The 24,106-nt window shown below is 56.0% G+C and overlaps 2 protein-coding genes across 13 annotated transcripts in view; both read left to right on the forward strand.

Moving 5' to 3' along the window:
• Nucleotides 1-24,106, forward strand: part of LOC135280372 (protocadherin gamma-C5-like) — a 281,155-nt gene that overhangs the window by 209,808 nt on the left and 47,241 nt on the right. Inside the window, exon 1 of one of the 12 annotated variants that reach the window (XM_064388202.1) lies at nt 4,667-7,562. The exons of 9 other annotated variants lie outside the window; for them this stretch is intronic. In XM_064388202.1, coding sequence (XP_064244272.1) covers nt 5,091-7,562 — 2,472 coding nt within the window. In that variant the 5' untranslated portion in view covers nt 4,667-5,090. Of the gene's footprint in view, nt 1-4,666; nt 7,563-18,078; nt 20,948-21,962; nt 23,887-24,106 lie in introns of those variants that run through there. 2 more of the 12 variants (XM_064388204.1, XM_064388206.1) reach the window with 2 other exon arrangements.
• On the forward strand, nt 7,667-12,116 carry LOC135280376 (protocadherin gamma-A6-like). Its single transcript, XM_064388211.1, has one exon. It carries the CDS (start codon nt 9,540-9,542, stop codon nt 12,075-12,077), a length of 2,538 nt encoding a protein of 845 aa, XP_064244281.1. The 5' UTR covers nt 7,667-9,539; the 3' UTR covers nt 12,078-12,116.

Here is a 24,106-nt window from a genome sequence, read left to right on the forward strand (position 1 = left end):
CAGAATAGAGTTGGGAGTCCTTCAGTTCTGCAGGTGTTTACTTTCGGTCTCATTCTTCTGATGATCTGAAGATGGTACTTTCCTCTTTACCAGTGAAAAGTCTGAAACTTTCATGCAGATGTTTCTTGAAAATGTCTCTGTAATAAATGCTTTTTCTTTTTGCATGGCTAGGGTGAGATGTCAAATATTATCCATGATAAGAAGATCGAGTCTGAGCAACTTTCCTTTTGGTGCTGTCTCTCTAAATTGTGATGATCCATGCTAACCATGGGATCTGTGCAGTGTTAGTGGGGCGTGTTGGGGCTGTGGTGTGTGAGGGGTCCTGGTGGAGACATGGCATGTGTTTTGTTGATGGCCAGGGCTATTGCTGGCCTTCTGACAATGAGTCAGGAGGAGTCTGATGATTTTCAGTTGTGTGGTTTGGACTCCAATGGCCTAGTTTGGGTTCCATGTTCCTTTGCCCATCAAGAGTGGTCGTCACACATCCTTTGAGGAGTCCATGTGCTGAAGAATGGTGATGTTGCCTTGGAGGTGATACTTGGATGTGTGGGTCTTTGACAGAGCTGACAATAATTTATGGCCTATGTGACATTTCCCACTTGTTGAAATAATGGGGAGGAACAGAATAATCTTAGTTGTGATGCTTGGGCTCTGGGAATCTGTGCACATGAGTTTTCTTCTAATGATGTCTGAATACAAAATTTGCTTTCATGTTATTTTTGGACAGAGAGAAGTCTGTGTATCCAGAGACAGGGCTGGTGCTGGAGTTCACTGTGATACAGTTCAAAATGCATGAATGAATTGTGTCCACTTCTGATTGTACTAGTAGTTGGATGAGGCCCAGAGCTGTGGTTCCAAGCTTTTTCTTTCTCTTTGTATGCAAGGAAATGGCAGTGTGGGGTGTGTGTAGTGAGCTCCTGTGTGAGGCCACCTGTGTATGGGTTACAGTCCAGTTTCCTGTGCTGTGTATATACTGCAGTTGACCCAGTCTGAAATGTGAGGCCATGATTGATACTCTTCTGGTGTTTTTTCGTTCCTGGCTAGGTTGATTTAAGTTTTCTTTGAATAATTTCTTTCGTTTATGTTGGGTTGTTTGTTGCGTTGCTTGTATTTTTGTCAAGGAGTAAAGCTGCTGCTCATTGTGCCTGGCAATCCTGCAAAGTCCAAAACATATAATTGTCCAGGAGGGAGAGTATCTCTCATCCATCCCTTGAGGCTGTACATGTAATCATGTTATCCTAGAAACACAGAGTCATAGAATGATTTGTGTTGCAAAGGACCTCAAAGATGCTCTTGTTCCAGCTCCTCTGCCATGGGCAGGGACATCTTCCAGCAGAGCAGGTTGCTCAGAGCCCCAGCCAGCCTGACCTTGAATATTTCATCCAAGAAATAGAATTTCATCAACGGATGTTTGCCCAGGGTGTTGTTTTCTCTGTGGCCATCATGGAAATAATATTTTGGTTTGTGTTGATGGTGAAACTGCAGGCTGTGAATGCAGAGTGAGGAGGGTGAGAGCTCAGTTCTGTGCCAGAGAAATCAGTGACTGAGTGTGGGTTTGGCAGAGAAACGGTTTGATTTCATGCTTGGTGCCAAAGGCAGTGCCATTGCTGTTCTGATCCTGGTTTATCTGTCATGAATGACAATGACAGTGTTCCAGTGGTAGCATTTTCCACAGCAACTGTTCCTGTAGAACCATATTTCTTGGCTGGAAGAGGTAATTAATCCTGTGTGAAACCTCCATTATCCATGTGTATCTCCTTGCAACACTGTGATATAGAGTTTCTTCAGAGTTGTAATTACATTTTTATTCAGGCCTTTGTTTCCAGGGAGGTTGCAGCTCAGTGTCACAATTCTGCTCATTACTTTTAGATCTGAAACAGTGACTGGTGTTTCTCAGGACATCCTTACTTCAGTCACTTAAGACTGAATGGTGTGTGGGGACTGTGAAGCACAAGTGATAAGGGAATCTGTTGTAATTTTCAGAAGGTTTACCTTGAGAAAGAGGCCGAGTAGAAGCTGTTTAAAATGATGGTTTCATAACTGTGCAAGGCGAGCAGGCCATGCAGTAGATGAAGTTGCTGAGGTGAGGACTAATTCTTCAAAGGAACGTGTTCTGCTATTCTCCTTTGTCAGTTCTCAAGGCCACACCCAGGTTGAGACCTCAGTGACTTCCAGGTGCTCTCAGGGATGGATATTAAGGCCTGCAATAAAGGCCTAGAGCATTTCAATGTGACCTTCTCTTTCCATTTGATGTCTTCTAATGCTGCCTTGCATTATCTGATTCATGTTTTGGGTATCTCTGCCTGTTTTTTATCTTGTTTTATTTTACCTTGATTTACTCATTATGTGGTGTAGATTTTGTAATATAAACAACCCATATTTTCTGAGTAATGTACGGTATATTAATGTCCCCAGCACTTGTTGTAGAGGGAGTGGAAGAGAGGAGATATGAGAGTGACTTTGTGTTCTGTTCCTGTTGGGAGAAGTAGGCGTAAATATGACTTTGGTAGATATTGCATCTCTGTGGAACAGAGCATGTGATGAAGAAGAGGGAGGGACTCCTTCAAAGCCAATGATTTGATAAGCCATTCTCCATTGGATGACTGCTGATCTTTCAGTAGTGTTGTTTATCTTTTTTGTGTGCTTTAGAATCCTTCAGTTCCTTATCATAATGGAGGTGAGCAGACAATGGCACCTCCCTTCTGGCTGTGGCTGCAGTGCATTATCATCTCATGGTAGATTTGAGCAGTGAGGAGAGGGCCACAATCCAAGCCTCAGAGTGGCCTGGCGTGGAAGAGAAAGCAGACAGGGGAGCTGTGTGTGTGAGGCTGGAGAAGAACTCGGTCATTGCCTTGCTTGTCACATGTCACAGAGAACCCTAGGCTGTGCCTGATGGAGTCCAGTGTGATTTGAGTTCCTTCTGTAGGGCAAGGGAGAGCTACAAAATGTTATTGTGCCTGTCCATTTCCACGTGTTTCTAACTCTTGCATTGCTTGTGGTCATGAGCTCAGCCTCAGGGTGTCTGATCTCATGGGGAAGGTCTCCTCTGTCCCAGCTGCCCGAGTGCAGGTGCAGTTCCCACCCCCACCTGTGGTGTTGACAGCTGTACAGAGGAAGGGTTTCATGAGCACGTCTGCTCACCCAGAACATTTTGTCTGTGTTGTGCTAATGCAGAAGCATCTGTGCTGCAGCTGTCAAAGTGCAGAGTGAGCACCCAGCCCAGGCAAGGTTGCCATGCACAGCCCAGGGCCAGTGGGAGAAGGTGTGCAGTGTCCCCCAGGCCATCAGCCAGGGGAACATGCTGGGCAATGAGCTGGAGGCTGTGCCATGGCTGAGGAACAGGCTGGAGAGTCACCTCCAGAGAGTTCCAGACAGTGGCTCCACGTGCAGGTGGGAAGCAGTGAGTGGTGCTGTCCCTCGGGGACCCTGACTGGGCCCAGCTCTGCTCAGCACCTTGCTGGCCCATGGGGCTGAGTGCCCCTTCAGGCAGTTTGCAGCTGACTGCGCCTGGAGTTGATTCACGGGAGGGCAGAGGTGGCAGCCAGGGATGGGCTGGAGAAGTGGCCCCGTGCAAGCATCATGGAATGGATGAAAGTGCAAGGTCGTGCAGCTGGGGTGGGGCAATCCCCAGTTTAAAGAGAGAGTGGGGGACAGGGAGGAGCTCTGCAGAGAAGTGCTTTGGGTTATTGGTGGGTGATAAGGTGGGACATGAGGTGCCAGTGGGCACCTGCTGCTGGAATTGTGTCCTGCACTGCATGACAAGCACTCTGCCCAGCAGGTCGAGGGAGGTCCTTTCCCTCTCTCAATTCGTTTTGTGTGAGTGCAGAGCACACGCAGATCATGGGCCAATATCCCAATGGATGTGCTAGAGTTCCCAGAAGGATCACGTAAGTGTCCTGACTCTGTCTGGAGTGCAGAAGGACTGAAGGAGTTTAGGTCTTCAAGCATAGAGAAATGATACCTCTGCATTGACTTCTGAAATTATTTTAAATGCGCTTAAAGGAAAGGTGGAGCGAGCTCTTTTTCTGAGGGCTGGTGGTCATAGGACACTGGATTCTTGTTTTCCACCAAAATGAGCGAGGTTTTGACTAGGAGAAAAACTTTTTAGTGTGAGTTGTGTGAAAATGGAAGGTATTGTCCAGAGAAGTTTTAGACGTGCCTCCAACATTTAAGTCTAACTGAAAGTGTTCTTGCTCATGTCAGAGCTGTGGATTAAATGGCCTTTAAGGAAAAGTTGAAGTTGGAAACTGAAAGCATTGTTTGGCTGTATGGGGGACTCTCTTTTGCACTTTCCATTGTGAGGCGCTCAGATATGGATGAGTGAAAAAACTCAGATGAAGCAAGTTTAATGACTGAGAAACAAAAAAGTAAATGTTATGCTGCTATCTGGGCATAGGTGTTTTGGCTTACATTGCTTTAGGCTGATCTATATCCCGTAATAAATAATCTCAAGTAATGAATAACAATTTAAGACATGAGTTAAAGTGCGAAAAAGCTCTTGAAGTCTTCTATATATTACCATTTCTTGTTGGTGTAAATGGCCCATGATTTTATGAAGAGCAGCTGAATTCCAATTTTTACTGCCGTGCCATGAATATTTGCTTTCGACTGTTCTATGTGACTCAAAAGAGTGCCCTGAGAGCGCCCGACAGCACATGTGAGACAGAAAGGCCTCGGGGTGGCCTCAGTCGGGAGCTGGTGGCGGTGCGGGCAGGCGGGAGAGCCCCGGGGCCGGTGCCGCCGCTGAGCCCCGCCCAAAGCCGGGCCCCCCTGAGCGCGGCGCTCCGGCGGCTGCAGTGGCGCGGCGGCGCCTCCGGGTGTCGCTGTTGGCCGCCGCCGAGCGGCGCTGGAGCCGCCGCCGCCGCCGCCGCAGCGTCCTGCCCCCGCAGGCTGCTCGCTCGCCCGGCGCCGGCCACAGCGGCAGCGGCACCGCCGCCAGCAGCAGCGGCGAGAGGCGGCGAGAGGCGGCGAGAGGCGGCGCGGCGAGCTCGCAGCCTTTGAGCGGTGTGTGTTGTGGGCGGCGAGAGCGGCTGGAAGGGAGGCAGGGCAGCGGCAGGAGGCAGGAGCGCGGCGAGCGCTGCGGGCAGAGAATGACGGTGAGGCGGCGGCAGAGGCTTGGGCCGGGCGGCGGGCGAGCGCTGCTGGCCGCGGTGCTGCTGTGCGTGTGGGGCCGGGCGGCGGCCGAGCGGGTCCGCTACGCCATCCCCGAGGAGCTGGGCAGAGGCTCGCTCGTGGGGCCGCTGGCGCGGGACCTGGGGCTCAGCGCGGACGAGCTGCCGGCGCGCAAGCTGCGGGTGGCGTCTGCCGGCAAGAAGCAGCTGAAATACTTCACGGTGAATGAGGAGAACGGGAACCTGTACGTGAATGAGAGGCTGGACCGGGAGGAGATGTGCGGCGAGTCGGCGACCTGCTCCGTCAGCTTCGAGGCGCTGGTGCACAACCCGCTGAACATTTTCCACGTCGAGGTGGCGATCGAGGACGTGAATGACAATTCCCCGACCTTTAGCAAGGCTGCTCTGGACCTCGAGATTGGTGAATGGACTCTTCCCGGTGCTCGCTTTCCACTGGAGAGGGCACAGGACACTGACGTGGGAACGAATGGGCTGTTGACTTATGAGCTCTCCAGCAACCCGTCTTTATCTCTGGCCTTAAAGGAGAGCCCTGACGGAAGCAAGCAGCCGGAATTGGTGCTGGAGAGAGCGTTGGATCGGGAGAAGCAGAGCTCCTTTGAACTGGTGCTTACGGCAGTGGACGGCGGGGACCCCGCGAGATCCGGGACTGTACAGATTCGGGTCAACGTGACGGACTTAAACGACAACCCACCCATGTTCAGCAGAAGTGTCTACGAGGCGCGAGTGGCGGAGAATCTGCCAGCAGGGTCGCTCGTGCTGAGGGTACGGGCGACAGACGTGGACGCGGGAACCAACGGGCAGGTCTCTTACTCCTTCAGCAACGTCCACGGCACCATCACCGCATTGTTCACTATTGACAGTGAGACTGGCGAGGTCAGGACGGCGGGTCCCATCGATTTCGAGGAGAAGAGCAAATACATATTTGGTCTGGAGGCGAGGGATGGCGGGGGTTTGGTATCACACTGCAAGGTGCAAATAGACATCATGGACGAGAACGACAACCCGCCCGAGATCACCATTCTGTCGCTCTCGAGTCCCGTGCCCGAAGACTCGCCAGCTGGCACGGTGATAGCCCTGCTGAATGTAAACGACCCAGACTCCGGCGAGAACGGTCAGGTGTCGTGCGAGCTGTCGGGAGAGGCGCCGCTGTCGATCGTGGCGTCGTCGGGCGGCTCGTACAAGGTGGTGACGACGGGCGCGCTGGACCGGGAGCAGGCGTCGGAGCATGGCGTGACGGTGGTGGCCCGGGACCGGGGCAGGCCGGCGCTGTGGAGCAGCAGGGAGCTGGTGCTGGAGGTGTCGGACGTGAACGACAACGCGCCGGTGTTCGAGGAGGCGGCGTACAGCGCGTACGTGGCGGAGAACAACGCGGCGGGCGCGCTGGTGCTGCGCGTGCAGGCGCGGGACGCGGACGCGGGCGCCAACGGGCGCGTGAGCTACTGGCTGGCGGGCGGCAGCGCGGGCGCGGCGGGCGCGGCGCCGCTCGTGTCGGTGGAGGCGCGGAGCGGCGCGCTGTACGCGCAGCGCTCCCTGGACTACGAGCAGTGCCGCGAGTTCACGGTGGCCGTGCGGGCGCAGGACGGCGGCTCGCCGGCGCGCAGCTCCACGGCCACGGTGCGCGTCTTCGTGCTGGACCGCAACGACAACGCGCCCAGGGTGCTGTGGCCGGCGGCGGCGGGAGAGGCGGCGGGAGGGGCGGCGACGCCTTTCGAGGTGGTGCCGCGTTCGGCCGAGGCCGGCTACCTGGTGGCCAAGGTGGTGGCGGTGGACGCGGACGCGGGGCGCAACGCGTGGCTGTCGTACGAGCTGGTGCAGGCGTCGGAGCCGGCGCTGTTCCGCGTGGGGCTGCACAGCGGCGAGGTGCGCACGGCGCGCGCCGTGTCCGAGCGGGACGCGGCCAAGCAGCGTGTGGTGGCCGTGGTGAAGGACCACGGGCAGCCGGCGCTGTCGGCCACGGCCACGCTGCACGTGGTGCTGGCCGAGAGCTTGCAGGAGGCGCTGCCGGAGCTGAGCGAGCGGCCGGCGGGCGCCGAGGAGGAGGCGGCGGCGGCGGCTGAGCTGCAGTTCTACCTGGTGCTGGCGCTGGCGCTGCTGTCGGCGCTCTTGGTGCTGAGCGTGGCGCTGGCCGTGCTGGCGCGGCTGCGCCGGGCCGGGCCGCCCGCCGTGCTGCGCTGCCTGGGCGCGCAGCGCTTCTCGCTGGCCGGCGCCGCCTTCCCGGCCGACTTCTGCGAGGGCACCTTGCCCTACTCCTACAACCTGTGCGTGGCGGCGCCGGCCCGCGCCGTGCCCGAGGCCGCTTGGCCGCCGCCGCCGCCGCCGGTGCCCGTCCTGTCGGCGGAGGAGCTGCTGGGCGGCGATTCCTGCCAGAAGCCGAGCTCCAACAGCAGCGCTATCGAGGGAGAAGTGTCTGCCCAACCCGACCTACCGCAGGTCTGTAAAACCGTAAGCTCCTGCTGCTCCTAATCATCGTCATTTCCCCCTGGGTATTCCTTGCGTTGCGTCAGTGGGGATTTGCTATTTGTGTCTCCAAGTAGCGGCGGAATTTTTTTTTTCTCGGTAACAGCTTCAGTTGAAAGGCTCTGACTTCACCTCTCCTTTCGGATAGTAGCAGCATTTCTCAGTGTTTCTCCTTGTTTCCCAGAGTCCTGTTTTTGTGAGTTGCTCAGTCCTGTCTCTGTGACGGACTGAAGTAAGGAACGGGTTACCCCCTGTTGATGGAGAGCGGGAAGCATTTGGTTCTTCCTTGGTCATAGGTTGAGCTTCAGGTGCGAGGGTTTTTCTTCCACAAACGAACTCTATGAATTATAGCTGTATGAATTAGCAGCATTGAAAGCAGATTCATATTCTGTGGAAGGAGAATGTCTGATTCTGCGTGATGGAGTCGAGAAGAAAAAAAAACAAAAACAAAAACAGTGAGATCTGGTGTTGGAGGTATTTCCTTCCTGATTTCTTTTTTCAGGAAGGAGGGGCCTGGAACTCGTGTATAGCTTTAACCAAACCCGTTCGTGAATCTTTGTTTTGTTCTTAGTTGATTTAGAATGGAAACGAATGTGAAAGGTTCCTTTGACTCTTTTTTTTTCTGAGTAGAAAAAAGAAATTGCCGCCCCTTTTGGGGAGAATGCAAGAGTGGGAGTAGATGGCTTTCTTTATGCATCCTGGCTGGCAGTTCGTTCCGTTTTGGTCTTCATGGGCTCTATTTCGTAGACTGGTGAGAGTGTTGAAAGAGTTCTATTTCAGAGATTTTTTTATTTTTATCTCCTCTTGGTGCAAAGATATTGGGCATTTTAGTAGAAGTCGGGTATATATCGATAGCAGCATTTTTTTCAAATTGGTTTGCTATGATAAACATCTGAGATAGGATGGTAACCCATATCAGGGAGATTGGCCAGAGGAGGGTTTAGGCACTTGAATCAAGCCCATTTGCACATTGATTAGTGGTCAGCACCATTTCAAGCGCTGTACTTTTGTTGTAAGTTTTCATTATTGTTTCCTTCAAGGCATACCTTATCCACATCATTAAGAAATACTTGGATGAATAGTTTCCTAACGAACTGCCGTGCTTTGCACATTGATTTTAGGAAAAAAGGAAACTTAGAATGACTTGTATAAATGTAAATCTGTATAAACTAAGGAAACATTAGGTGTATCTTAGGAAAGGCTGTCAAATATTTGAAGTCCTGAAAGTTTCCTTTGAGAGTTTCAGCTGCATCTTTATTTGTACCCGTAATTGAATCCTGTAACAATTAGCTCCCTGACTTCAAGAAGCATGCAATTGCTCTCGTCCCGCTTGTATTAATGAACCTGATGGCTTTGTTTTTTCGGGATATGATATATTCCCGTTTCCTCGCTGAGAGCCTGTGGTTGAAGATGCTTTTGAACAAAAAGGATAAGATAAACAAGAAGCTACAGGGCAAAATATGTGTTTTAATTTACGTATAATGAGAATTACAAGTGAAGAGTTTGCCGTGCGGTTAAAGAACCACGCGCACGGAATGCCTGTGCCTTCCTCCCGGTGGTGACAGCGTGGAGGATGAAGGCAGAGATCGGCTGGAGCAATGCGGAGGCAGGAGATCGGCGCTGGACGAAAAGCGGCGTCTCCGCGGCGACTGTCCCCTGCAGGGAGCAAGGCGGGGCGGGCAGCGCTCGGTGCCTGCAGTGCCGGGCGGAGGCTGCGGGCGCCGCTGTTGACCGAGAGGAGCGAGAGGAAGCTCGGAGCGCTGCAGCCCCGCCCGCTGCGGACCCGCTCGATCGCTCGCTCGCTTAGTGTCAGGCTCGGCTGCCGGGAGGTCTCCGAGCGTGTCCGCCGTGCAAAGCCGTTGTGCAGGGAGGCCGAGGGGCCAGCCATAGCAGCCGGGAGCGACGACTAGGCGCTTGAGTGGAAAGCGGAGGAGCATTGCCGCCACCGAGATGTGCGCGGCGGGGAGGCGCTGGGGCCGGCGGCAGCGAGCTCTGCTCGGGGCCGTCCTGCTGGCGGCGTGGCAGGCGGCGTGGGGGCAGCTGCGCTACTCGGTGCCCGAGGAGATGCCCAAGGGCTCGTTCGTGGGCGACGTGGTCAAGGACCTGGGGCTGCGGCTGCTGGAGCTTAGCGATGGCGGCGTCCGGGTTGTTACCGAAGGTAGGACGCAGTATTTCGCTCTGCATGGGAAGACGGGACATTTAGTGACGGCAGAGAGGATCGACAGAGAGCAGCTGTGCGAACGTGTGCAGCAATGCGTGCTGCGCTGTGAACTCATAGTAGAAGGGGAAATGAAATTTTATGAAATTGAAGTGGAAATCACGGATATTAATGACAACGCGCCCAGCTTCAAGGAAATGGAGCTGGAGCAGAGAATGAGCGAGATGACAGCTCCAGGGTCGCGGTTTCCCCTGGCCGAGGCTCACGACCTGGATTCAGGCCGTAATTCCCTGCAGAGCTACGAGCTGAGCGGCGACGAGCACTTCTCGCTGGCCGTGCAGGCGGGCCCCGGCGGCGATCAGCGTCCCGAGCTGGTGCTGGCCAAGGCGCTGGACCGGGAGGAGGCGGCGTTTCACGAGCTGGTGCTGAGGGCGATGGACGGCGGCGATCCGGCACGGACGGGCACGGCTCGGATCCGCGTGACGGTGCTGGACGCAAATGACAACGCGCCCGTGTTCAGCCAGGCGGAGTACACGGTGCGAGTGCCCGAGGACGTGCCCGTGGGCTCCGTAATCATTGCTGTCACGGCCATGGACAACGACGAGGGACTTTTTGGTAACGTGAAATACTCCTTTAAGAAAGTAACGGACAAAGCATCGAAGACGTTCCATCTTGACTCTCAGACTGGAGCTATAACGCTATTGCGCAGCCTGGACTTCGAGGAAGGCAACTCCTATGAGCTGGAGGTGCAGGCACAGGATGGTGGCGGCCTGTCTGACACTGCCGAAGTCGCCATAATTGTCACAGACGTAAACGATAATGTGCCGGTTATTTCTGTGCGGTCAGCACTAAGTGAGATTTCTGAAGACGCCCCTTCGGGGACGGTGGTGGCTCTGTTGCACGTAAATGATCGAGATTCGGGGGCTAACGGCCAGGTGCGCTGCTCGCTCGCCGATGACGTCCCGTTCCGCCTTCAAAGCTCGCAGGGCAATTACTACAGCGTGGTGACAGCGAGCGAGCTGGACCGGGAGCAGGTGTGGGAGTACAACGTGACGGTGCGGGCGGCGGACGGCGGGTCGCCGTCGCTGCAGAGCAGCGCGGTGCTGGCGCTGCGGGTGCTGGACGTGAACGACAACGCGCCGGTGTTCTTGGAGGAGCGCTACAGCGCGCGGCTGGCGGAGAACAACGCGGCGGGCGCGCTGGTGCTGACGGTGCGCGCCACGGACGCGGACTGGGGGCAGAACGCGCGCGTGCGCTACCGGCTGGCGGAGGGGCGGGTGCGGGGCGCGCCGCTGTCGTCGTACGTGTCGGTGCAGGCGGAGACGGGCGCGCTGTACGCGCTGCGCTCCTTGGACTACGAGCAGGTGCGCGAGCTGCAGCTGTGGGTGCGGGCGGAGGACGGCGGCGCGCCGGCGCTGAGCAGCAACGTGTCGGTGCGGCTGCTGATCGTGGACGAGAACGACAACGCGCCGCAGGTGCTGTACCCGCCGGCGGGCGCAGCGGCGGGCTCGGGCGCGGCGTGGTCGGGCGTGGAGCTGGCGCCGCGCCGGTCGGAGGCCGGCGCGCTGGTGGCCAAGGTGGTGGCGGTGGACGCGGACGCGGGGCAGAACGCGTGGCTGTCCTACGAGCTGGCCAAGGCCACGGAGCCGGGGCTGTTCCGCGTGGGGCTGCACAGCGGCGAGGTGCGCACGGCGCGCTCGCCGCTGGCCCGCGACGCGGCGCGCCACAGCCTGGTGGTGCTGGTGCGGGACCACGGGCGGCCGGCGCTCTCGGCCACGGCCACGCTGAGCGTGGTGCTGGCCGAGAGCGTGGCCGAGCTGCTGGCCGAGCTGGGCAGCGCGGCCGACGAGGCGGCGGCGCCGGGCGAGCCGGCCGCCAGCCTGACGCGCTGGCTCGTGCTGGCCGTGGCCGCCGTGTCGTGCCTCTTCGTGGCCTTCCTGCTGCTGCTGCTGGCGCTGCGCCTGCGCCGCTGGCACCGCCAGCACCTGCTGCCGGCCGACAGCGGCGCCCTGCGCGGCGTGCCCGTGTCGCACTTCGTGGGCATCGACGGCGTGCGCGCCTTCCTGCAGTCCTACTCGCACGACGTGTCGCTCACGGCCGACTCGCGCAAGAGCCAGCTGCGCTTCTCGGCCGCCAGCTGCTGCGACACCCTCCCGGCCCGCCCGCCGCCCGACGAGCCCGCGCCGCTGCTCGGGGACCAGGACCCCGCCGGCGCCCTGCCCGCGCCTTCTGCCCCTCCCTCGGTGAGTTTCTCTCTCCGCATTTTCCCCGCGACGCTTTCTTCTGATGCTCTCCTGCCCTTTCCCCGGCGTGTCCTCGGTCTTGCATAGGAGATTTTGCTTCAAGCATAGTGGATTTTCTGTCGATGACATTGTGAAGGCTGGTGCACTTTGCTTTCGTCACGTGAACATGGAGTGGTTCCTCAGCCTTCCAGTAAATGAAGAAGAAATGTGGGAGAAAGTTGCTGGTGCTCTCAGGCTCTTGTTCATGTTGTAGGTTTGGGTATTGATCAGGTTGCAGGTGTTGTTCCCCTGTATGAGCTGTGCTGTGTAGAGTCTGTGTTCCTGTTAGTATTCGATCTTCTGAAGGGATGGATCCCATTATTGAGAAATAGAACTTTTTCGGAGGCTCATGTGTCTTCCCAAGAGCACATGAGCATGAATAGCTAGAATGTGTCTTGAACAAAATGCTGATGGTTTTGCATGGAACCTCTCTGCACATTGCTTCCAGTGTTTATCGCTGTCCATGAGACATAGTGGAGGTCAGCAGGAAGTGTTTGTGTCATGCCTGCTTTGGTCTGTGTCCCCAAGAGAGGATTGGACCAGGCAAGAAGTGGTCCTGGTGATGTCTGTGTGCCTGTCATGAGGATGAAGGATCCTCTCGAAGTTGTGCCACTTTGAAAAGCCTGATGGGGGCGGCATGTGGAGGAGGAAATGCAGGGGAAATGGCAGAACTGCTTTGGTTTTCTCTTGTTTTTTAATGTAGAGCTATGTCAGATGAGGTGGATGAAGCTTGGCTGTAAAATATTTAGCATGGGAAGAGAATTGGCTGGATGGGAAGGAGAGATTGAAGGTGCAGGCAGAGCTGCAAGGTGGGCATAATGCCCTGTGAGCAGATATTCAGTGACTCAGTGTCCCTTGGAAGACTGCTCAGCTTTTCCTTTGAGGCCTAAGAAGTGTCTCCACAGAACTTCAGTGAGCAGCAAATGTAGCTTGCAGAGCACAGAGCTGTAGAGATAGCTGTGTGAAATTGGTGGTGGGAAGAGAAATGGTGTGGGGAAGTGGGCCTGCACTGTCACATGTTTTTAAGATATTTGGGTGCAAGGACAGCATGGATGGTGTGAAGGGTTGGAAATCTGAGTGCTGTGAGCCGTGCGTGAATGCCTGCTGCAAGAGTCAAGGGAATGTTTTCCTCCATTCCCTGTCTGCGTCCTGTCTTTAGGATGAAGCCATGTAAGGTTCTTCTTCCCAAAGGAATTGTCTAGAAGATCTGTATTGCTGCTGCATGGAGAACCCTGGCAGGTTCTTGCTCAGTATTTTCATGTCACCATGATTGTGTCACTTCAAAGCTTGATTTTGTATTTATGACAGATGCTGTGTGGGAATTGCAAGCTGTGTATTCAGTGCCTCTAAACCATGTCATCAATCATTTGCTTTGACTTATATAACCCGAATAGAGTTGGGAGTTCTTCAGTTCTGCAGGTGTTTACATTCGGTCTCATTCTTCTGATGATCTGAAGATGGTTCTTTCCTCTTTATAGGTGAAAAGAGAGAGACTAATACAGATGTTTCATGAAAATGTCTCTGTAATAAATGTTTTTTCTTTTTGCATGGCTAGGGTGAGATGTCAAATATTATCCACGATAAGAAGATCGAGTCTGAGCAACTTTCCTTTTGGTGCTGTGTCTCTAAATTGTGATGATCCATGCAAAGCATGGGATCTGTGAAGGGTTAGTGGGGAGTGTTGGGGCTGTGGTGTGTGAGGAGTCCTGGTGGAGACACGGCATGTGTTTTGTTGATGGCCAGGGCTATTGCTGGCCTTGTGAAAATGAGTCAGGAGGAGTCTGATGATTTTCAGTTGTGTGGTTTGGACTCCAATGGCCTAGTTTGGGTTCCATGTTCCTTTGCCCATCAAGAGTGGTCGTCACACATCCTTTGAGGAGTCCATGTGCTGAAGAATGGTGATGTTGCCTTGGAGGTGATACTTGGATGTGTGGGTCTTTGACAGAGCTGGCAATAATTTATGGCCTATATGACATTTCCCACTTGTTGAAATAATGGGGAGGAACAGAATAATCTTAGTTGTGATGCTTGGGCTCTGGGAATCTGTGCACATGAGTTTTCTTCTAATGATGTCTGAATGCAAAATTTGCTTTCATGTTTTGTTTGGACAGAGAGAAGAAGTCTGTGTATCCAGAGACAGGGCTGGTGCTGGAGTTCACTGTGATGCAGTTCAAAATGCATGAATGAATTGTGTCCAGTTCTGACTGTACTAGTAGTTGGATGAGGTCCAGAGCTGTGGTTCCAAGCTTTTTCTTTCTCTTTGTATCCAAGGAAATGGCAGTGTGGGGTGTGTGTAGTGAGCTCCTGTGTGAGGCCTCCTGTGTATGGGTTACAGTCCAGTTTCCTGTGCTGTGTATATACTGCAGTTGACCCAGTCTGAAATGTGAGGCCATGATTGATCCTCTTCTGGTGTTTTTTTCCCTTTCTTGGCTAGGTTGATCCGATTTATTTGTGTTGGGTTGTTTGTTGTGTTGCTTGTATTTTTGTCAAGGAGTAAAGCTGATGCTCATTGTTCCTGGCAATCCTGCAAAGTCCAAAACATATATTTGTCCAGGAGGGAGAGTATCTCTCATCCATCCCTTGAAGCTGTACATGTAATCATGTTATCCTAGAAACACAGAGTCATAGAATGGTTTGTGTTGCAAAGGACCTCAAAGATGCTCTTGTTCCAGCTCCTCTGCCATGGGCAGGGACATCTTCCAGCAGAGCAGGTTGCTCAGAGCCCCAGCCAGCCTGACCTTGAATGTTTCATCCAAGAAATAGAATTTCATGAATGGATGTTTCCCCAGGGTGTTGTTTTCTCTGTGGCCATGATGGAACTAATATTTTGGTTTGTGTTGATGGTGAAACTGCAGGCTGTGAATGCAGAGTGAGGAGGGTGAGAGCTCAGTTCTGTGCCAGAGAAATCAGTGACTGAGTGTGGGTTTGGCAGAGAAACGGTTTGATTTCATGCTTGGTGCCAAAGGCAGTGCCATTGCTGTTCTGATCCTGGTTTCTTTGACATGAAATACAGTGACAGTCTTCCAATGGTATAATTTCCCACAGTGTTTGTGTAGAACCTTCATTCTTGTCTAAAGTGCCAATTAATCCTGTGTGCAACCTCCATTATCCATATGTATCATTATGGAACCTTGTGATATTGAGTTTCTTCAGAGCTGTAATTCCACTCTCTTTCAGGCCTTTGTTTCCAGGGAGGTCGCAGCTCATTTTCACAATTGTGGTCAGTACTTTTAAATCTGAAACAGTGACTGGTGTTTTTCAGCACATCATTACTGCCGCCACCTAGGAGAAAATTGTGTATGTGGGGAATACAAAGAATAGGAAGAAGCAGCAATAAGAGAGAATCTGTTGTAATTTGTCAGAAGATTTAGCTTGAGAAAGTGTTTGATGAGAAGCTTTTTAAAATGATGGATTCATAACTGTGCAAGGCGAGCAGGCCATGCGGTCGAAAAAGTTGCTGTGGTGAGGACTAATTATTGAAATGAACCCCCCTATCCTGCTGGGCTGTGTAAATCCTCCATGCCACACTTGCACCTTGGGACCTCAGTGACTTCCAGGTGCTCTCAGGGATGGATTTTAAGGCCTGCAATCAAGGCCCAGCAGTCTTTACTGTGAGCATCTCTGACTCCTTGATGTCTTCTAATGCTTCCTTGCCTTATCTGGTTCATGTTTTGTGCATTTCTGCAGCTTTTTTTGTTTTTCCTTGATTTACACAATGTGTGGGTTATCAACAACCCATCTTTTTTGAGCAATGTATGGTGTGTTAATGTCCCCAGAACTTGCTGCAGTGGGAGTGGAAGTCAGGAGATATGAGAGTGACTTTGTGTTCTGTTCCTGTTGGGAGAAATAGATGTAAATATGATATTTGTCGATGTTGCATCTCTGTGGAGCAGAGCATGTGATAAAGCTGGAGAGAAGATTCCCTCGAGGGCAATGCCCTGACGAACCATTCTCTATTCTTCTGATAGTTCACTAGGGTTGTTTATCATTTTTGTGTACTTTAGAATCCTTCAGTTCCTTATCATAATGGAGGTGAGCAGACAATGGCACCTCCCTTCTGGCTGTGGCTGCAGTGCATTATCATCTCATGGTAGATTTGAGCAGTGAGGAGAGGGCCACAATCCAAGCCTCAGAGTGGCCTGGCGTGGAAGAAAAAGCAGACAGGGGAGCTGTGTGTGTGAGGCTGGAGAAGAACTCGGTCATTGCCTTGCTTGTCACATGTCACAGAGAGCCCCAGGCTGTGCCTGATGGAGTCCAGTGTGATTTGAGTTCCTTCTGTAGGGCAAGGGAGAGCTACAAAATGTTATTGCATCTGTCCATTTCCACGTGTTTCTAACTCTTGCATTGCTTGTGGTCATGAGCTCAGCCTCAGGGTGTCTGATCTCATGGGGAAGGTCTCCTCTGTCCCAGCTGCCCGAGTGCAGGTGCAGTTCCCACCCCCACCTGTGGTGTTGACAGCTGTACAGAGGAAGGGTTTCATGAGCACGTCTGCTCACCCAGAACATTTTGTCTGTGTTGTGCTAATGCAGAAGCATCTGTGCTGCAGCTGTCAAAGTGCAGAGTGAGCACCCAGCCCAGGCAAGGTTGCCATGCCCAGCCCAGGGCCAGTGGGAGAAGGTGTGCAGTGTCCCCCAGGCCATCAGCCAGGGGAACATGCTGGGCAATGAGCTGGAGGCTGTGCCATGGCTGAGGAACAGGCTGGAGAGTCACCTCCAGAGAGTTCTGGACAGTGGCTCCACGTGCAGGTGGGAAGCAGTGAGTGGTGCTGTCCCTCAGGGGCCCTGACTGGGCCCAGCTCTGCTCAGCACCTTGCTGGCCCATGGGGCTGAGTGCCCCTTCAGACAGTTTGCAGCTGACTGCGCCTGGAGTTGATTCACGGGAGGGCAGAGGTGGCAGCCAGGGATGGGCTGGAGAAGTGGCCCCGTGCAAGCATCATGGAATGGATGAAAGTGCAAGGTCGTGCAGCTGGGGTGGGGCAATCCCCAGTTTAAAGAGAGAGTGGGGGACAGGGAAGAGCTTTGCAGAGAAGTGCTTTGGGTTATTGGTGGGTGATAAGGTGGGACATGAGGTGCCAGTGGGCACCTGCTGCTGGAATTGTGTCCTGCACTGCATGACAAGCACTCTGCCCAGCAGGTCGAGGGAGGTCCTTTCCCTCTCTCAATTCTTTTTGTGTGAGTGCAGAGCACACGCAGATCATGGGCCAATATCCCAATGGATGTGCTAGAGTTCCCAGAAGGATCACGGAAGTGTCCTGACTGCTGTCTGCAGTGCAGAAGGACTGAAGGAGTTTAGGTCTTCAAGCACAGAGAAATGATACCTCTGCATTGACTTCTGAAATTATTTTAAATGCGCTTAAAGGAAAGATGGAGCAAGCTCTTTTTCTGAGGGCTGGTGGTCATAGGACACTGGATTCTTGTTTTCCTCCAAAATGAGCGAGGTTTTGACTAGGAGAAAAACTTTTTAGTGTGAGTTGTGTGAAAATGGAAGGTATTGTCCAGAGAAGTTTTAGACGTGCCTCCAACATTTCAGTCTAACTGAAAGTGTTCTTGCTCATGTCAGAGCTGTGGATTAAATGGCCTTTAGGGAAAAGTTGAAGTTGGAAAGTGAAAGCATTGTTTGGCTGTATGGGGGACTCTGTTTTGCACTTTCCACTGTGAGGCGCTCAGATATGGATGAGTGAAAAAACTCAGATGAAGCAAGTTTAATGACTGAGAAACAAAAAAGTAAATGTTATGCTGCTATCTGGGCATAGGTGTTTTGGCTTACATTGCTTTAGGCTGATCTATATCCCGTAATAAATAATCTCAAGTAATGAATAACAATTTAAGACATGAGTTAAAGTGCGAAAAAGCTGTTGAAGTCTTCTATATATTACCATTTCTTGTTGGTGTAAATGGCCCATGATTTTATGAAGAGCAGCTGAATTCCAATTTTTACTGTCGTGCCACGAATATTTGCTTCTGACCGTTCCGTGTGACTCAAAAGAGTGCCCTGAGAGCGCCCGAGAGCACATGTGAGACAGAAAGGCCTCGGGGTGGCCTCAGTCGGGAGCTGGTGGCGGTGCGGGCAGGCGGGAGAGCCCCGGGGCCGGTGCCGCCGCTGAGCCCCGCCCAAAGCCGGGCCCCCCTGAGCGCGGCGCTCCGGCGGCTGCAGTGGCGCGGCGGCGCCTCCGGGTGTCGCTGTTGGCCGCCGCCGAGCGGCGCTGGAGCCGCCGCCGCCGCCGCCGCAGCGTCCTGCCCCCGCAGGCTGCTCGCTCGCCCGGCGCCGGCCACAGCGGCAGCGGCACCGCCGCCTGCAGCAGCGGCGAGAGGCGGCGAGAGGCGGCGAGAGGCGGCGCGGCGAGCTCGCAGCCTTTGAGCGGTGTGTGCTGCGGGCGGCGAGAGCGGCTGGAAGGGCGGCAGGGCAGCGGCAGGAGGCAGGAGCGCGGCGAGCGCTGCGGGCAGAGAATGGCGGTGAGGCGGCGGCAGAGGCTTGGGCCGGGCGGCGGGCGAGCGCTGCTGGCCGCGGTGCTGCTGTGCGTGTGGGGCCGGGCGGCGGCCGAGCGGGTCCGCTACGCCATCCCCGAGGAGCTGGGCAGAGGCTCGCTCGTGGGGCCGCTGGCGCGGGACCTGGGGCTCAGCGCGGACGAGCTGCCGGCGCGCAAGCTGCGGCTGAGCGACGAGAAGCAATACTTCACGGTGAATGAGGAGAACGGGAACCTGTACGTGAATGAGAGGCTGGACCGGGAGGAGATGTGCGGGGACTCGGCGACCTGCTCCGTCAGCTTCGAGGCGCTGGTGCACAACCCGCTGAACGTCTTCCACGTCGAGGTGGCGATCGAGGATGTGAATGACAATTCCCCGGTGTTCAGCAAAGCTGTTCTGGACCTCGAGATTGGTGAATGGACGCTTCCCGGTGCTCGTTTTCCCCTGGAGATGGCGCGAGATGCGGATGCAGGAAGCAACTCGCTCCTGACTTACCAGCTCACCAGCAATCCGTCTTTCAGTTTGGCCCTGACAGAGAGCCCTGACGGAAGCAAGCAACCAGAATTAGTTCTGGAGAGAGCCTTGGACCGCGAGAAGCAGAGCTCATTTGAACTGGTGCTTACGGCAGTGGATGGCGGAGAGCCCGTGAGATCTGGGACTGTCCAGGTTCGCATAAACGTTACTGACGCAAACGACAACCCGCCCGTGTTCAGTAAAAGAGTCTACGAGGCGAGAGTAGCGGAGAATCTTTCAGTGGGTTCTCTGGTGCTGTGGGTACGGGCGACAGATGCAGACACGGGCTCCAACGGGCGGGTCTCTTACTCATTAGGCAATGTCCCGGACAGCATCCGTGCTTTGTTCACTATCGACAGCGACAGCGGGGAGGTCAGGACACTGGGTCCCCTCGATTTCGAGGAGAAGAATAAATACATCTTCGGCCTGGAGGCGAGTGACGGAGGCGGGTTAACGGCTCAGTGCAAGGCTCAAATAGATATCATAGACGAGAATGACAATGCGCCCGAGATCACCATTCTGTCACTCACGAGCCCAGTAGCCGAAGATGCCCCGACTGGCACCGTGGTGGCTGTGCTGAAAGTGCGGGACCGAGACTCCGGCGAGAACGGTCAGGTGTCGTGCGAGCTGTCGGGAGAGGCGCCGCTGTCGATCGTGGCGTCGTCGGGCGGCTCGTACAAGGTGGTGACGACGGGCGCGCTGGACCGGGAGCAGGCGTCGGAGCATGGCGTGACGGTGGTGGCCCGGGACCGGGGCAGGCCGGCGCTGTGGAGCAGCAGGGAGCTGGTGCTGGAGGTGTCGGACGTGAACGACAACGCGCCGGTGTTCGAGGAGGCGGCGTACAGCGCGTACGTGGCGGAGAACAACGCGGCGGGCGCGCTGGTGCTGCGCGTGCAGGCGCGGGACGCGGACGCGGGCGCCAACGGGCGCGTGAGCTACTGGCTGGCGGGCGGCAGCGCGGGCGCGGCGGGCGCGGCGCCGCTCGTGTCGGTGGAGGCGCGGAGCGGCGCGCTGTACGCGCAGCGCTCCCTGGACTACGAGCAGTGCCGCGAGTTCACGGTGGCCGTGCGGGCGCAGGACGGCGGCTCGCCGGCGCGCAGCTCCACGGCCACGGTGCGCGTCTTCGTGCTGGACCGCAACGACAACGCGCCCAGGCTGCTGTGGCCGGCGGCGGCGGCGGCGGCGGCGGGAGAGGCGGCGGGAGGGGCGGCGACGCCTTTCGAGGTGGTGCCGCGTTCGGCCGAGGCCGGCTACCTGGTGGCCAAGGTGGTGGCGGTGGACGCGGACGCGGGGCGCAACGCGTGGCTGTCGTACGAGCTGGTGCAGGCGTCGGAGCCGGCGCTGTTCCGCGTGGGGCTGCACAGCGGCGAGGTGCGCACGGCGCGCGCCGTGTCCGAGCGGGACGCGGCCAAGCAGCGTGTGGTGGCCGTGGTGAAGGACCACGGGCAGCCGGCGCTGTCGGCCACGGCCACGCTGCACGTGGTGCTGGCCGAGAGCTTGCAGGAGGCGCTGCCGGAGCTGAGCGAGCGGCCGGCGGGCGCCGAGGAGGAGGCGGCGGCGGCGGCTGAGCTGCAGTTCTACCTGGTGCTGGCGCTGGCGCTGCTGTCGGCGCTCTTGGTGCTGAGCGTGGCGCTGGCCGTGCTGGCGCGGCTGCGCCGGGCCGGGCCGCCCGCCGTGCTGCGCTGCCTGGGCGCGCAGCGCTTCTCGCTGGCCGGCGCCGCCTTCCCGGCCGACTTCTGCGAGGGCACCTTGCCCTACTCCTACAACCTGTGCGTGGCGGCGCCGGCCCGCGCCGTGCCCGAGGCCGCTTGGCCGCCGCCGCCGCCGCCGGTGCCCGTCCTGTCGGCGGAGGAGCTGCTGGGCGGCGATTCCTGCGAGAAGCCGAGCCTGAGTAGTAACGCCCTGACGGGAGAGCAGCCCGCCGAGCCGGACGCAGCTCAGGTCTGTAAAGCGAATTCCTTCCTTCTGCGCCTTTAAGTAACGGCGTGCTGGTGGCACGGAGCTCTTGTGGTTTTTTTCTTCCCTTAGTCTCTTAGTAGTTCCATGACCCCGTGAAATAACTCCTTTTCGGGTTTTCTTTTTGCATCATGTGTTGCTATCCGGCAATTGCCGCCTCATCTGCTGTTAGAATGGCAATCTCAGTTGTAGGTTCGTACCGTTCAGCAGTTTTGAAGCTCATTTTAATTCGTGACACATTCTGATTTAGCTGTAAGATTTTGTTTAAGAAAATTTTGTTTTCTTAATTTTGGCGTGTTATTAATGAAGGAGGCGGATTTTTATTGTGTAGAATGAGATGTACATTACAGACTTGGTGTCGAGTGGTTTCCTTCCCAATAGCTTTTTGTCAAAGCATGTGTGTTTGGACTTTCTCATAGGTGGAACAAACCCCTTCTTTTGAGGGAATGGTGCTCTAGGAATGCTTACACTATTGAGTCAGGTTAATTTAGGATTTAAAAAAGTTCTCTGTGAGTGGCGCCACCTCTGTATTCATTACCTGCTAAGTACCCGAACTCTGTGCCTGACCTTAGAGCCATCATCATCTCGATGATGCCAATACATGACTTAATACCCAAGTACTAAGTCATCAGAGTGAGCATTGTCATGCCTATACTGAGTAAAATCGTAATGAAAAATTGCGAAGTCGCGAATGGAGAACGGGGAGTAATGTAGATTTATTCAGAGTATTGTGTGATGTGCAGGCACAGAATAGCAACGACCTTGCAAGCAGTGCGGGATTCGGTGACCATAGTGAGCACTCTGAGTATTCATCAGCAGTTCTCCTATTCCTTAACACTATTTGATCTGGTGAGAGGCTGTTCTTCAAGCACTGCTCATAAAAAACCTGGAATTGGTGTTGGAGTTTGCGCTTTCAGGCGCATGCAGTAAAAGTCGTGATGCCCCAGACGTCATATTCAGACAGAGTTTAATCCTTGTTACACGATCCGGATAAAGACATTTTCCCGGGAGGTAGAAACAGCATAATCCCAGGAGGCGTGTTACTTGTGTCACGTCTTCATCGGTGGAGGATGAGACCAGAGATCAGCTGGACAAAAGCGAAGCAGGAGGTCCGCGCTGTAGGGAAAGCGACGTCTCCTTCTCGGTTGTGTCCCGCCCCGCGAGCTGTCCGTGGGAGAGGCAGAAGCGCAGCGGCGGGCAGCGCTCGGTGCCTGCAGTGCCGGGCGGAGGCTGCGGGCGCCGCTGTTGACCGAGAGGAGCGAGAGGAAGCTCGGAGCGCTGCAGCCCCGCCCGCTGCGGACCCGCTCGATCGCTCGCTCGCTCGGGGTCTGGCTCGGCGGCCGAGAGGTCTGCGAGCGTGTCCGCGGTGCGGAGCCGTTCTGTAGCAAGACGGAAGAGGCCGTGGCTGAAATACCGTGCAGAAGCTGAGAGCAGAGACGGAGCCGGAACTGTCCGGGTTGGCGGCGGGGAGCTGCAAGCAGAAGAGCGGTGCCGCGGCGGAGATGTGCGCGGCGGGGAGGCGCTGGGGCCGGCGGCAGCGAGCTCTGCTCGGGGCCGTCCTGCTGATGGTGGCGTGGCAGGCGGCGTGGGGGCAGCTGCGCTACTCGGTGCCCGAGGAGATGCCCAAGGGCTCGTTCGTGGGCGACGTGGCCAAGGACCTGGGGCTGCACCTGCCGGCACTCCGAGATCGCGGCATTCGCGTTGTTACCGAAGGTAGGACGCAGTATTTCGCTCTGCACGAGAAGACGGGACATTTAGTGACAGCGGAGAGGATCGACAGAGAGCAGTTGTGCGAGAGTGTTCAGCAATGCGTGCTGCGCTGTGAGCTGATAGTGGAGGGACAGATGCAGGTTTACGAAATAGAAGTGGAAATCACGGACATTAATGACAATGCGCCCAGCTTCAGAGAGGCAGACAAAGAATTGAGAGTGAGCGAGACGACAGCCCCGGGGTCGCGGTTTCCCCTGGCCGAGGGTCAAGACCCGGACTCGGGCCGGAATTCCCTGCAGAGCTACGAGCTGAGCGGCGACGAGCACTTCTCGCTGGCCGTGCAGGCGGGCCCCGGCGGCGATCAGCGTCCCGAGCTGGTGCTGGCCAAGGCGCTGGACCGGGAGGAGGCGGCGTTTCACGAGCTGGTGCTGAGGGCGATGGACGGCGGCGATCCGGCACGGACGGGCACGGCTCGGATCCGCGTGACCGTGCTGGACGCGAACGACAACGCGCCCGTGTTCAGCCAGGCGGAGTACACGGTGCGAGTGCCCGAGGACGTGCCCGTGGGCTCCGTACTCGTGACTGTCATGGCCACGGACGCCGACGAGGGGCCGAACGGGCACGTGAAATATTCGATTCAGAAAATTACTGATAGAGCCTCGCAGATTTTTCAGCTGGACGGCGACACGGGAGCGATTACCCTGTTACAAAACCTGAACTTCGAAGAAAGCAATTCCTATGAACTAGAAGTGCAGGCACATGATGGGGGTGCTCTCTTTGACAGGACAAAAGTCATCGTCATTGTGACAGACGTGAACGACAATGTGCCAGAGATTTCGATGCGGTCGGCCTTGACAGAGATCCCGGAAGATGCACCATCGGGAACTGTTGTAGCCCTGCTGCACGTGAGGGACGGAGACTCCGGGGCGAACGGCGAGGTTCGCTGCTCGCTGGATGGGGACGTCCCGTTCCGGCTGGAGAGCTCTCACGGCAGCTACTACCGTGTGGTGACAGCGAGCGAGCTGGACCGGGAGCAGGTGTGGGAGTACAACGTGACGGTGCGGGCGGCGGACGGCGGGTCGCCGTCGCTGCAGAGCAGCGCGGTGCTGGCGCTGCGGGTGCTGGACGTGAACGACAACGCGCCGGTGTTCGTGGAGGAGCGCTACAGCGCGCGGCTGGCGGAGAACAACGCGGCGGGCGCGCTGGTGCTGACGGTGCGCGCCACGGACGCGGACTGGGGGCAGAACGCGCGCGTGCGCTACCGGCTGGCGGAGGGGCGGGTGCGGGGCGCGCCGCTGTCGTCGTACGTGTCGGTGCAGGCGGAGACGGGCGCGCTGTACGCGCTGCGCTCCTTGGACTACGAGCAGGTGCGCGAGCTGCAGCTGTGGGTGCGGGCGGAGGACGGCGGCGCGCCGGCGCTGAGCAGCAACGTGT

Source organism: Passer domesticus, chromosome 13 (genome assembly GCF_036417665.1).
Source record: "Passer domesticus isolate bPasDom1 chromosome 13, bPasDom1.hap1, whole genome shotgun sequence".
Classification (NCBI taxonomy): domain Eukaryota; kingdom Metazoa; phylum Chordata; class Aves; order Passeriformes; family Passeridae; genus Passer; species Passer domesticus.

What these genes read in the sequence shown, in the direction of transcription:
- LOC135280376 (XM_064388211.1), top strand. Translation starts at nt 9,540, where the DNA reads ATGTGCGCGGCGGGGAGGCGCTGGGGCCGGCGGCAGCGAGCTCTGCTC.